Raw genomic sequence first — 15,231 nt, 5'->3', positions numbered from 1 at the left:
CACATTGCACGAACCTACTCATGTGCCAAACTCTACCGTCCGGTTGATGTGCAGCATTTCTCAAAACTCTGACAACTCTCATTGGATTTTAGAAAAACACTCTCTTGCTTAGTGGTCTTGCCAGGCTTCTTCACCTCTACCCACTGTCGTGATATCAAGCTGCACCTCTTGTGTATTCCTTTTCTTGTCATTATAGGCTTTTCAGTGTTCTCTAATTGCACTAATCCTGTCTCTTCAATGGACCGCAAACATTTCATACCAATAAATAACCATACTGGACAACGCTTAGATTTAGAAAACTTTCCTCTCAAGTTCAAATGGTGTCACCTTTGGTACCTCACAACAAGTCGTTTTTAGGTTTTGCCTGCAGAGTGCTTGCGCTATGCTTATAAATCTATTGAATTCCATACAATGTTTAAAGGGGCCCTGCTCATCATTGGTTCCTGTGCTTGCCACTTACTTTTCCTCCATTTCCATTGGCTATAGCATACTATTTCCTGTTGCTGTTTGTGTGCTCCATCTTATTAGTTTCCCAAGGACCAATTATTGTTTTCATCCGCTGTTCGAAAGACCATTCATGTGGTTACACACCACTTCTTATGACTTTAAGTTGAACTCATGAATGAAAGTCTGCTCACTGGCTATTGATTAAATGTAAATATTGTAATTATTAACACACTGACTTTATTCTGTATGTTGGACTCCACTATTTACCAATATACTTATTTCCCTGATTTTGTCTCAGTGCATCCATGTGTATTGTAAATAAACATGCATAAAATAACACGCAGCATGGTACTTTATTTTTAAAGCATTTTTGCATTTGTAAACTCAGCAGGAACGTCTGCCAATACTCCTGCTTACTTTACCTCTCATATTGAAAACATCCCCCTCATTCAGTACAGGACTTTAGCACTGCAGTATACCTTGACCACCAGTGGCCCTGTTTTTTTTCAACGTGAGACTGCTTGTGAAGGGACTAGAATAATGTGATGCAAAACAGCGCTGGCTCTTCAAATAGTAACATGGAAATTAGGTTAAAGATATACGTAGTCCTTGAGCCCTTGCAGCTTGCCGTAGTTTTCCTCTATGACCATTCAATACATGTTCCTTTCAGAAAACATAAAACCCATCTCTAAGAAGGCGTGGTGGTGTTTTGCAATGAGTTGTTGTTTCACTGTGTATGTGCACATGAATAATAATTAGCATTTTTACCTACCAACAGCATTGTTAAATAAAACTCAGGAGAGGACTACATACATAATAAGCATTGGCATAGGCAATAGGTCTCGTTTTTGGGACCTTACAAGTATTTAGTTATGCAGCACAATATCCTTGGTGCAACAACATTAACTGTTGCATGTTTAAACACTTATAAGGCCCCAAAGGCGAGACCTATTGGCTATGCCAATGCTTGTTTAATCAGTCAACACAGCAGCATTACCCCTAACCATATTTCTTCCAATTTGACTGGTTAACTCAATCACCTTGTAGAAAACTGCTTTTCTATTTTTTTTCTCTTTAGTCTAAACAAATGACAATAGCTTTTATTTATGTACGCTTTGTACGTATAGTTGGTGCTTGCAGGTTTTCAAAACATATCAATAAAAGCCATTGCCATTTACAATGCCAATAGCTCAAACTCTCGCAACTGCGAGACCTATTGCATTGCAAAGGCTTGTTTTAAAAACGAAGGCGTTCCTAAATTTAAATGGTGCACAACACCTGAATTACTTCCTTTAGCATAAGTTAAGCTGTAAATAAATGTGTACCCCTTTATTTAACACATTTCTCTACGCTAGTGCGGAGTAGAGAAACAGCAGCCCAATGCTGATGCTTACCAGAGGGCTGCATGTAAAGGTCAGGAGGGACACATGTGGCCCCCTGGTGGTACTTTGAATATCACTGCGGGAATCATAGGCGCAGGCTTTAAGTAGGCCAGGTCCTGCACCTGCAGTTCTAAAAAGCAGGTGCTGAGAGGGTCTCTATCGGGCTCTTCATTTTTGCCCTCACTCTCAGGATGAAAAAAAATACATCTTAATTCTTCAGCAGCACCACCCTTCACAGCCTTTGATGCAACTTCAGACACTCGCTATAGTACTTTCACAGTCTCATCATTTCAGAACGGAGGCATTTTCAATACTATGTTGTCTATTTATCTTATGCAACTAACAAGCATTGACAAGCCTATAGTCCTGGCTTGTTGTAGGCATAAGTGTACGTGTTGTAATATATGTCTGGATGCAATGACAGGAGCAGCAAAATACCAGTGGGGCAGCACCCTATGGTAAGCACAGATTTTTTAACTTGGTTGTTTTTAAGCCACGCCTTTTATATCGACCACGCCCCTTTGAAAGACCCCCCAGTTTATTCATCCCACTTAAAGCCATGCATAGGCGGATATCTGCCCGATAATCTACAAAAATGTGCAATTGTTCATCAAATGTGTAGTCCATATAAACAAAACTCCATAGCGATCAATGTCTTCGAAAAGATTTTTGGATATGCGAGCAACAAGCTGTGCAATCCCCCGCCCGAGGGCTGCCAATACAGCTAATCTAAAGTCATTTTTGTTGGCTTTAAAACCACAAGCTTCCCGCCTCAAATGTGTGTGATAACATGCATGGGGACGCTACAAAATAAAATGTAAACAAGTCTAATTTGGCGCCGCTGTGCTCTTGAGGGAAAGGAACACCTCATTTTTCCGATGTCGCACAATAATCCCACTTCATCTTGTCGTGAGCCCCTTCGAGCGGAGGTTTCAGTTTGGCGGCAACCTCCCAGGGAACAATGGCTACCGCCGCACACGTCAAAGGTGAAGGGTATACTGATAAGAAGGTCGTAAATCTTAGCCGCCGAAGAGTCCAACGAAGTCGGTAGAGGCACAAAAAAAACGAGGGCGGGGACCTCAACAAGCGCCGCCCTACTGCCCCAGACTAGAAAAGAGGTAGATGCCGGGCTGGCAGGGTTGTTCTCCGAGGACCAAAACAGCCTTGCAGAACGGCCCGGTGGACACGACGCCTGTACTGGACCCTTCGCAGTGTAAGCGCTCGGACCAGCCACACCATGGAGCTCTGCCTGTGCGACGTCCTGTGGGGCTGCGCGCTGCTCTACCTAGTCCTGCAGCTCATCAGGTTTCTTCGGGCGGATGGGGATCTCTCCCTTCTCTGGGCTGACCTCTTTGGAACCTCTCCAGGTAATAGTGGTTTTCCAGGTTTTTTTCTGGGAGGAAGGGGCTTGGGAGCAGGGTGGAGTTCAACAGTGCCTCTTAGGTACTTCTTGTCACGATGCCCCGCCCCCGTCTCACTCGGTCAAATTTTAGTTGAGGTTGTCCGGTATGATTAGTGTTTTATGACCTTGTCAACACAGGCAGTCGCTTTTCGTTTGTTTTCCGGGTTCACATAGAGCTAAACAACTAACCTCGAGGCGGGACATCATTTCTAGTTTGTCCTGTGAGCGATTTATTGTTTATGGGCAACCGTGCTGAGGGAGCAGTGTCTGCTTTGCCCAGACCACTGCTGGGGGCGCAGTGATAGAGCACTGCCAGTTCCTCCGAGCTTCCCTTTGCTTAAAAGGGCGTCCTGGGCGAAACCCGTTTTGACGCACCGACCCACACTTTTCTTTAGATCTAAGTCGCAGGAAGGCTGCTTACCTCTGGGAGCTCCAGAGAGCCTCCAAATCGGTGTCCTGTGGGCTCAGGACGCATGATGAGGTTGACACTTGCCTGTGCTGCCCCTGTTACTACAACATCTGAAAGCTTCCGGCGTCTGTACTCCGGAAATGATTGGTTCTGGAATTTTGAAGTCATGTAATTCCTGACCTGGAGACGCGCAAAATTGCGAGTTGCATGAGTTTATCAGTGAAGCAGGTGAAATCCTGTATGAAGGCACCAGAGCAACAGTGCCACGTAGGGTTGCGTTTGAGATTTTCACTTTGCAAACATATAAACAATGCAATGCGTATTTTATAGGTGGGCGAGCTAACAAATTAAATGGAAGATCCGAGCAAAGGGTCGACTGTTGCTCTAAGAGCCCGTGCATGAGTGAAGCCTGAAAATAGTTGGCATATAATCATTTGAGATCTATTTAGAATTCAAACTTATGACCATTTTAAACACGCAGAAGTAAGTGTTTCCCACCTTATTATTAAACGTAATCGTTTTTAAACAGGAACTTTAAACTTCTGCTCCCTGAGGTCATATTGAATGAAGTATCAGTTGTCATCTGTACCCTGTATGTGCGCTAATTTCTTTTTATAGGTGGGGCAACATTATAGTCCATCCAGCACAAGAGGTTTTCGATCATCGCTCATTCTGACTGCAAGTTTTTAAAGGTGCTGTCATGTTTAACTGAGAAAAAGGAGGTTGGGCGAAATAGCATAGTTGACTATGATCACCCAGTGTGGCCAAGCGGGGAAACCGTTAGAAAAAAAAAAAAATTCTCTAACATCAAAATTGTATTTGGTTAAAAAAAAAAAAATCTTAGAACATGAGGTTAGAGCGTGGGTAGCAAGCAGAAGTCACATGAAAGCTTGGCTCTTTTTGGTCTCGAAGGTCCAAGCCGAGCTAGGCATCTGTCTCCAGCTTTGAGTTTCTCGCCCATCTCTAGTATAATTATATTTAATCATTCATAGCAAATGGATCTATGCTGTAATTAAAACCATATGATCACACTGGATACATTATATGAAGCATATATACATAGTGCTACTCACCATGTGAACACATGCGTGATTTAGTTCAAAGTGAGGAAACTGTAAACATGGATGTCAATCTTGCTAGGAACCCAGGAGAAGAAGGGAGAGTGAGATGGAGTCCTGCACACGGAAAGCAATATATGCGTCGCTGCTGACCTGCTCCGCAGTTGGTGGCATTTTATAAACCATGTCTGCCAGTTTAAATATTGACGTTTGTTTTTATCGAACATCTACTGTGTAAATAAATGCTGTTTTTAGGGATTAAAGCTACGCCGTCTACGTGAGTAGCATGGACTTTTGCCTTATGCTATACAACCTTATAAAACAACTAATATATCCTGTTAAGAAAGGTTGTTTTTGGTGTTGCTGCTGTGGTAACTGATAATGTGCTGAATGAGTGTCCACATCTGTTGTTACACTTGGTAGGTTTCACAACATATCTTCTTGTCACCTCACAAACTTATCATGGCTTCGAGTCTCTGTGGGCAAGGTTGTTTAGCCAGGAGGTGGTTAGGCCACAGAATTGCAGGCTCTAACATGGCACTGCTGGGCTCTCCCTTACTGAAGTGGGTACTTATCCTTGTCTGTGTCCTTTCGAAGCCTGTTGGGTGGGTAAGAGAGGGTGTTGTCACAGCACAGTATTAAGCTCCTTTCGTTATTATGGGGGCGTTGGGAGGAAGGGGTTGGAATAACACTTTTCCAGTCTGCACTGCAACAAAAACCAATCAAAGGTACAGAAACCTTGCTGGGCACTCCTAAACGCACTGAAGCTCACCTACCAGACATGTGAATTCCCTCTTCTTCTGACGGAGTGCAATTTAAAAACCAGCACTGGCAAAACCTGACTCTCTCTAGTGACACTGGGGCATAGACCTATGTACCTTGCTAATGTTTTTTGCTCCATATGGCTGCTGTTCATGTGTCTATAAGCCATATTGGAATGGTTTTTCTTAAGGGTCTTAATAAGGTATTCTAAGATGACTATCATGGGTGGGCGTATATGCATGCTTACACATTGCAGCTTCCTTTGAATATTTTTAGGTCTCGCCTTGCTATCGCGTAAGCGATCGCAAAGCGAGACTATTGTAAGGGTGTTTTAAAAGTGCTCCCAAAAAGCGGATTGCATGGCTAGCACGCGCACAATCACGCGCATTGTGCCGCCATGCAATCCGTTTGGCAGCGCACTTCGAAGGGTCCGCTCCCCCGCCTGGAATGCGCTCCCCCGCCAAGCGCGCGCGCCACGCTCCGCCGGGCTTGTCTTGTTAAGATCTGTAGTGTGAAATCGAATATAGCTCTGGTATTCTCATAGTTTTCGCTGACTTGCTCTGTGCCCGGTTTACAAATGGTTAATATTCTGGCTGACTTCTGCCGACAGACCTGCTGCTACACCAAATATGTTTAGTTGCTGATTTATTTAACCTTGGCGAAATAACTCTGCTCATGGTGTTTTTCTGAATACTTTTGTCCCCTTGTGTTACGTGACGTCCAAGTCTGGCTTGCAGAGCCGGTACTGCACACGCACGACATTCTGCATAGCCCTCGTCATTCTGTGGATCCCATGTTCTAGTTCCATATGCTCATTGCAGTGGAATATTTTCATTATGAGGCTTAGGTTTCTACTCCATGCAGTGCATCTCTGCACGAGCGGAGAGTGTCAAAGGTGGTAGACACGAACGCGCCGTTTGGCTTGCATCAGTTAGCCGAAAGGCTGCCTCCCCTCACTGCTCTAGTTAACATACTAGGTAATGCCCCCATTCAAAACATTATATGGGTAAGCCCATAGAGTGCACATTCCACTTATTTACAGGTGCACGTCCCTAAACCGGAGGCATGTTTGGCGCTAGCATTGCAACGCTCTACCATCAGCCGAATGTTCACTGGTTTGTATTCTGGCTTGTCACATCAACAACTTTATTGTGTACTGCCTTCCCTCGCAATGCCAACTTCATTAACACAGTATGATTGAAATCCCGAGGGTGGGGGTTCCTGTCACATGCAAATATACAAATACCAATGTAGTTAAAACTCAATTAATTGATATCCACTCGAAAATTAGGTTGACCCGATAATCGGGCTACCGTATGCAGTGATTTAACATTGGATTATGATAACATCCGTAATCCAGAGTATGGCAGCAGTGTGTATAGTGTCATATGAACTCACTGCACCCTAACCCCTTTTACCAGTTTCCGCGACTGTTTTGTGTTTGCCAATAATCGGTCAGCAGAATGTAAATCTGTTGCTTTTGAGATTACACAATGCAAAGTCTTCACATAAAAGGCCAGTTTGTAGCCCAACAGTCCCCAGCATTTGAATATATGTTCAACATGGTCCCAAAGTTGCGCATTTCCTTCCCGGTGACTGTTTCATGCCATCTCCCAAAGTGACTTCATCTGATGCTTGGTGCAGCTAGTTATTTATTGCACACGCCATGTCGTCATTCCTTAGCACACAATAAGATGTATATACTACATAAGGTACAACCTATAAATATTAACACACCTCCAACTGCCCCACGCAAAAAACCACAAAAAAATACCACAGGCATGGAGTAACTTTTAATGTTGTATAAATATCTATAAAAACCAGCAACTCTCACAAAATACATTCGCAAAGCAGTACCTTACTTTTATTAAATGCATCTTTAAGCCCTTTTACTGCACTCCATAATTTTAATACACTATCGAATACATCTTTAGCTAACTACAAACCTCCATATAGCAGACACATGCCCTGCAGCACTGTTTACTGTCTGCGAGAAACATTATTTTTTCTAATCTATCACACCATCTATTGTGTGTTCTCAATTTGCCGCTTAAACAAGCTTGTCTGGTTCGTATACCTCAAGCTGCGCCTTTACCCCTCCCCGTAAAAGCTTCCATGTCAATTACAAACCGCAAACAGCCAGACTAAACAAGCGTTTGCAATGCAATAGGTCTCGCATTTACGCAGGTTTAAACTATTGGCATTGTAAATGAGAATGCCCTTTATTTATATTTTGGTTTACAAAACCTAAATAAAAGGCATTGTCATTTACAATGCCAATAGTTTAAACCTGCGTAAATGTGAGACCTATTGCATTGCAAATGCTTTTTTATTTTGTCACAGTAATTAATATTTTAATTGCAAAATCCATATTTGGGATAGCTGTAATCTATTTCCAGCGAAGGCGTGGCGGGCTGACATTAAACAGTGTAAAGAGCACTGTGGTAATAAATGCCTGTCCAGTGGCACATAATATGGCATCAACGTGCAGTGAATTTATTTTCTTAACTAAGGGGCATGCCACAGCTATGTCTGCTCCCCAGTATTCCACCTTTTTGCTGCTCTTCTGGAGTGCTCATTGGCTCTGGTCACCTGCAGTGCTTTAAATGCACTTCTCCATTGCCAAGGAGGGTACTGGTACTCGGGGTCGAATTGATATGGTGGGCACTGGGCCGAGGGACAGCGGTGTTCTTGTTTTTTAGCAGCGTGTTTACCGTTTTGCCGTTTGTCTGTGTCATTCAGCAGTGGCAAGCTGCACCATGGGGCTTGAACGGCCTGCTGGAGGCCTGCTGCTGTGCCAAGTAGGCCTCTGCTCCCTCCCCACCCAGTTGGAAGCTCTCATTGTCCTCAACAGCCCCCTGCCGAGCCTCCATGCTGGGTCGTCTTGTTAGATGGCCTATGGGACACTTTCTGCCTGGGCCGCAGTGGTGTGTGCAGACTGAATGAGTGGGGGTGGGGGCGGAGAGCCTGCTCAGGAGTGGCCACTTAGGAACACAGGTAATAAGGTCCATTTTTACCCCTTGACCTCTCACTGGGGTTTGACTGTCTTTCCCTTGACTCACTTGCCCCTGCAAATCAACCCCCACCCTGCTCACCTGCTGTGACATTGAGTCCATGATGGGCGGGGATGAGGTAGTGTGGATTACCTAGGTGGACTCCCTTCTGCCCAGGTGAGGTGAGAGGCGGTCTACTGACCTTACCATTAGAGGCTAGTATTGTTCTGCCCCTGACCTCCACCCTGCTGCACTCTGCACACGTTCACGACCCAGCAGTGCTCACTGTCTGAAAGCTTACTGACCGTGGGGCCTTCTGCTGAGGGGAGAGGACGGATAATGGGGTGAGAGAAGGTGAAGAGTAAAGGGGCAAAGATAGAACAAGCATTTGCAATGCAATAGGTCTCGCAATTAGGCAAGTTTAAGTTATTGGCATTGTAAATGACAATGCCTTTTATTTATGTTTTGGAAAAACAAATTAAAGGCATTGTTATTTGCAATGTCAATAGCTCAAAGTCACGTAAATGCGAGACCTATTGCATTGCAAATGCTTGTTCTATAAGGAAGAAAAGTATTCCAGTGTGAACTTTGCATGCACACGTGCAAAGGTGTCCATCTTGGAATTCTTTAGAAATCGCTCAAAGGTGACTGCCTTGTGGTACACCAGTAGAGGGAGTGCGAGGTGACAATAGGACACTGAGGGGGCTGATGTTTATTAAAAGGGAGTGGAACAAGAAAGGAGGTAGAGCAGGGAGAGCCAAGAAGGATACAGATATAAAATAGTCCCTCGCACTCTTCAGTACAGCGTCCAGAAATCAGCAGTCGAAGGATACAACTCATCCCAAAAACATCATCCATAGACAGGATAAACATAAGTATAGGGCGGAAAGCCATTGAGATGGTTGCAGTGAACTGAGATGCACAAGAAGGCCATGGGATTATGGGCAAGGGGTCGATCTAAAGCCCACCCTATTGTTTACAATAGGTTTGTTTTGAAACGAGCAATTAAAGCTGTCTGTAGGCAAAACTTAAAAGAAGTGACAAAGTAAAGGATCGTTTGAAAATTAGTGTAGAATGCAGAGTTGTCAGTCTGCGGTAGTCTGCTGCATTTTTAGGTAATTTACCATCAATTTCTTTAGACTTGGGGACGCAAGGTAATAGGTTACATCACTGCAGTCATTTGTCAATCGGACTGAAATCTAAACCTTGCTCCATTTTACCCTTCTTTGCTCTCACTAGAAAAGTTATTCCGTTTCATTTGCTGAGCACTCATCCTCCTAACCCCACCTACAGGCGATCACTCTCCGTGGTTTCAGTGTAAAAACAAGCATTGGCAAAGCCAATCGGTCTCGGCAATGCCTGCGCTATTGGCGTTGTGGATGTGTTTTACCAGTACTGGAAAAAATAGAAAGTTGCAACAAGGAAAAGAAGCATTGGCACAGCTAATAGGTCTCGCCTTTGGGACCTTATAAGTGTTTAGCCATGCAACAGTTGCATAACTAAATACTTATAAGGTCCCAAAAGTGAGACCTATTGGCTATGCAAAGCGGCCACGAAAGTGAAAGTGATCGCGGTAAAGCGCGGCGCCCGCGCACATGCACTGTAGCTCCAGGCTGGCCTGGTAGCACTTTTTGGAGCCCTCTCAATAAGTCTCGCCAGACCAGCGCATACGCTGGGTCAGGCGAGACCTAAAAACGAAACATTTCAGGCGGGGGAGACTAGTGAAACAATTGTCTATATAATTTAAAACGAATAAATGCCAGAGTATTTTTAGCTGAAAACATTTAGATGGATTTACTTAAGTCTGTGTCTTATTTAAGGAAAGCGTTCCTAGATGCAAAGCCTGTGGAGGCTATTGGTGGTAGGATACGAAAGAAGATAAATAAGTGAATAGTGGCTTTGTTTTCGGCCACCCTATTCAAGGACACTAACTGAAGGAGACTGGAAAAGTCAAAAGTTGACATGTTACGAAGTTGCTGTGAGTCGATTTTCCTGCCAGGTAAGATTGAGGAACCTACGTTTGGCTCTGAGTGGAGCAGTCCTTACATAAACTGAAACAAGTGCCCAAACTGGCTGAGCACAGCTCCTCCCTGGCCTGGCTCATTCCTGGCATGTGCTTAACCCACAGTAGCAGTCGTATAGTAATAGGCGTACGTATCTAGGCAGTGTGCAGAGTAGTATTGGGTGTTTTAGAGCGCACCCACTTTTCTTTTTTTGCAACCCCATAGACGTACTTTGCATTACACATGGCATATTCTTTCAGTATTTTCTGTGGATCCCAGGTAACAAGTTGAGTGTAAAGACTGTGGTATTTTGCTATAAGTTCTTGGAGGGTAGTTTACGGTCAGAGGGATGAGCTTATGTTTCTGCAGCTTCCAACTGAGAAGTGTTGTGCCTCGTGGATTCCTCCTTCCTCCTCTCAGGATTGCGTGTTCCATGGTGTCTACTGTTAATGAAGAGGCATTTTACATTTTCAGGCTTTTGCTTAGCCCTGATTCCTTTTTTTTTTTTTTCTTTAAAAAAATTTGTCTTAAACAAGGTTTAAAGGCGAAGAAGTTGATAGTCCATTAAAAATATGAAGGGGTGGTGTGATGTTCATTGCAGTTGTCACTCACATTTACCTCGGTTTGTGGCTACCAAATTTATCAAATTATTTGTGCCCTTGCTGGGTTTACGAGTAGCTCCATTGAGGCTAGGTGCTGTGCGCAGGTCGATGGATGGCCGGACCCATAAAGTCCTGTGTACATGCTCTGCAAATGAATACATTTTCCCCCAAACCTTAGGCCAGTACTTTAACCACTTGCTTATGAATTGTGTATTGCACTGACCAACCACCGCTTGCATAAGCCAGTGCTCCTTTGAACCCAGAAAGCTGGGAACATACCCTAGCTAAAGTGAAGATTAGCCTGCATACAATCTAAAATGACACAGCAGTAGATGTCACAACCTTATCTTGCCTTTAATGGGAATGAGATTGTTTTCCAGTCAAAGTTGAGATACAAGCTAGGTATATAGTGTAAGTATTTAGGTATACAGATTGTATAATATTTACCATACATAAATCACAGATTCATGTTCATCGATGTTGGTGAATGCAGGGCAGCAGTGAACGGTTGAGGCAATGCATCATTATGGAACAATTCTTTTTATTTCTTTAAGGTAAAAATACACCTCCTCCTACCTACATCCATCGGCTGGCAGGCCTAATGCCAGTAAAGCAGTACTCTTAAGTACTGGGAGCACAGGTGTTATTTAAATTCCGTTGTTAGAAACGATAAACTAGGTTTCATAATGTCTCGAACCTTTTCCCTCTTTTCTCCAGTGATACAGAAATCTTTACTAAACCAATTAACTCTCAGATCTTATGTAGCCAATCCCTGTGGTCAGGTGTCCTGTTTCATCACCTGAATGCCACAATCACTTGTTTGACAGCATACTAGAGGAGTGATATTCGCTTCTCCCCCGGGGGAATGCAGGGTTATGTGAGTCTGTCAGTCAACCCAACTGTTATAAATGTAGGGAATCTAAGAAGTTGTTTTTTCAAAATGAAGTTTGTCGTCCAGAGCCTCCACCCAGTATTTAGTTCGCATAAGGCAATGTGATGGCAGATGCAGGCTTGTGCCATTACAGCTCTACCGTCTCCAACATTCTTCAGTCTTGAATTTATCCCAGGATTGTATCCTCTCTGTAGTATAGGGCCAGAATATTAATCTTTATTAAAGTCTCCTTGTTGGCCATTGTAGGAAATTAAGTTACTGGCTGAGGGGAGTGAAACCCTGCTCAAGCAGCAACCACAATCACTGTCGGGGTGAAACACAAGCAAACCCCAAATTAACCTGTGCTTAACACTTTGCTAGTTTGACTCAAAAGCAATCGAGCTTAACTTGGGGGCAGTGTGTAAAGTATTTATGCAGCACTTCAAACTCCAATAAAGTGAAAACACAACACCAAGAAAAATCCCTCACTAATTTAGAAAAAAAAGCATAACGTTTGATAAATGATTTGAGACCCAAATGACAAAAATTGGATCAGTAGAACCGGAGATATGCAATTTAAAGGTTTAAGTGAAAATAGTGCCTAGAAGCACAAAGCGCCAACTGGGATTATGTGGTTGCACCGTGACAAAGTCACAAGTTCAAGCTGACCCCGATGGAGTGCGGGCTGGATACGGGCACCATGTTAGGCCTACTGAATAAAGTACAGTCCATCCTAGTTTGCAGAGCATTGCAAGATCCCACATCGTGAATGCCTTGTGCAGTGGCGGTTCCGAGGGGCTGCACTGCAGAGACTTGCATTGTTGAATGTTGTAGAGGAGGGCCTTGCAATGTGAAGTCTGGCGTTGAGCATGCGTCGCACAGTGGTGGTTTCAAAGAAGCTTTGGGGCTGCGATGTGAAATTCGGTGTTGCCATCCAGGATACCCTCGATGAGGGGCTTGAGATGTGAAGGCATGCATCAAGGATGCCTTGTGCAGTGGCAATTCTTAGGAGACTGTGGGCTTTCAGAAGTCCGGCGTCGGGCTGCAATGCAAGGTCCGGCGTTGGGGATGCTGTGGCATTTCCGAAGTGGAGATAAGTTGCGCTGCCTCACTTCTGACCACAGCTGGGCTGGCAGAGCACCCTCAGGCCCACTTCCAAGGGTCCAGGACTGAGGTGGCACCCAGTTGCGGCCGGCATGATTCTAGGGTGGGAGGGGGTCGCGCGCACAGGGGTAATTTTAAAAAAACAAACTTCCCATCGGCAGTCTGGTCCTGCATCTGCCTTGCAGGAAGCAGCTGCAGGCAGCCTCCCTCCCATCCCCTAAGCCAATCACAACGCTGCAATGGTAGCATTGTGATTGGCTGGGAAGCAGATCGCACAGGTGACTATGGGGTGGCTGTTTTCTCCATGCAGGCTGCATGCAGCTTACATGGAGAAAAGGGCAGTGTGTATGACTGGTTTGGTTGGCCCTGGGGCCGACCAAACATTCCGCGCCCACAACATTGGGCTAGCCTCCTCCCCAACCCGCTCACCCCCAACCAAACCCTTCTTCTGCTTTCTTGCAGTGCGAGAAGTAGAAACATAAAATGGTATTTATACCATGTCTAATCGAAAGGGTTTAAGATATGCCAGGAAGTAAGGCGCCTTGCTCTGTTTGCATTAAGTGTATTCGCTCTGCCATATGGCACGGTGCAACCAGGATAGGGGAAATACCCTGAACCCCCTAATTATGTGCGGGTGAAGACCCACACAATTTGCAAAAAAACATGGTCCCGGGCACATGTTAACTTGGTAAATGCACTGTTAGCCAAAGTCTCCTGCATTCAACAGTGTTTAGCAAATATGATCCACACAATTCTTCTTCAAATTATTTAATCTTTATGAAAACAACCAGCCAACATGTGTTTCGTCACAATGGAAAGTATCTCGTGACTTTCTCAGGGCTGGGAAGGATACAAAAGGGTAATATAAGCTATATATATATATATATATATATTTTTTTTTTTTTACACAAAATGCCAAGCTCCACTGGGGGATGGCCCCAAGGAAATTGGAGGTAGGAACACCATTAAGTCGTGCAAACCCTAAAAGAAAGTGTCAATACAAAGCAATGGTGACATCCTACAGAAGTCAATGCATGCATTGTTCTCTTTTTCCTTTAGCGGTATGGTTAACCCAACGAGTTCGAATTAACTACTATTTCTCAAATGTTTCCTTTTTGTTTTAGGCTTCACCGTTGGAAGCAATCTAGGAAGTGAAGTGTGGCCTACGCCACACCCACACAGTGGTAACCAGAACGGAGCCCCCTTGATTTCACTAGGTCCTGATGAATGCCATGGACCCAACTGGGCCACTTTGGCAGAAACATGTTGACCATTCATGAGACGGTTAGGGGACACCAATTACCCCAATCAGTGTCACATATATTTTAATATCATAGTTTTCAGTCACATTAAAAACACTCCTGATTACTATAATGATTTTTAAATCCACTCACTATTTCACGGGCCCCCACTCAGTTATTTAGAAGTGCATCCTTGTCGTTGTGTATGCCCGGCCTCTATCAAATGAAGGTTTTAGAGGGCGAGGACTGGTCAATGATGAAGCATGACACCAGGTGGTGTGTGAGACCAGTCCGTAACTTTTTGTGAGAGGCCCACACTCGCGACGTTCTTGTAACTTGTTTGGGTTATCACACTAGGAGCAGCTGTTTTGTGGTAAACATTTAATATTGGAGGCTGCTAGCTCCTAGAACCCCATGCCTCTTGTTCCCTTCTCCACACACATAGTGGGGTTCTTTTGTGATTGGACATCCCACAAAAAACACAGACCCGGTGGTAAAACAAGTGATTAAGCTGCATGATAGAAGTTCACGCTGTTTAAAACAGATGAACAGTCTATTTATTGCACATATGCAATTTGCTCCCTGAAAATGCTTGGGTGGTGTATTGTGAGGGGAGTCTATTTAGTGCTTTACAAGTGCGTTCTAGCTGGGCAGAAGGGTTTAAAGAAAAAAGATTACTCCGTAATATTTAGACAAGCGACTAAGCCGAGTGTTCTTAAGAAAAAAGTATTTGTCATACTGGCACATGAGCATTATTTCATTATTGGAACAAGTTCAAAAAGATTCAGAATATAATTAAGGCTGAACAGAAAAACTAAAAGCTGAGGTCAAATTTCTCAAATGTCATTACGCTAAATAATCCTTGAACATTGTTACGCATATATTGGAGTTAGTTCAAAACGATTCGTAATAGAATTGGGGCTGAAAAACATTGAAAACGAAGGTCAAAATTAACCT

At 44.0% G+C, this 15,231-nt stretch overlaps 1 protein-coding gene across 1 annotated transcript in view; it reads left to right on the top strand.

Moving 5' to 3' along the window:
- The first annotated feature begins 2,901 nt into the window (after nucleotides 1-2,901).
- The window catches only part of DHRS7 (dehydrogenase/reductase 7), a 230,455-nt gene continuing 218,125 nt past the window's right edge, over nucleotides 2,902-15,231 (top strand). Inside the window, exon 1 of the mRNA XM_085626168.1 lies at nucleotides 2,902-3,196. Coding sequence (XP_085482294.1) covers nucleotides 3,067-3,196 — 130 coding nt within the window. The 5' untranslated portion in view covers nucleotides 2,902-3,066. The remainder of the gene's footprint in view (nucleotides 3,197-15,231) is intronic.

This window comes from Triturus cristatus, chromosome 9 (assembly GCF_964204655.1).
Source record: "Triturus cristatus chromosome 9, aTriCri1.1, whole genome shotgun sequence".
In the NCBI taxonomy this organism is placed as follows: domain Eukaryota; kingdom Metazoa; phylum Chordata; class Amphibia; order Caudata; family Salamandridae; genus Triturus; species Triturus cristatus.
The sequence above is the reverse complement of the archived record's forward strand: the minus strand, read 5'-3'. Positions and strand labels throughout refer to the sequence as shown.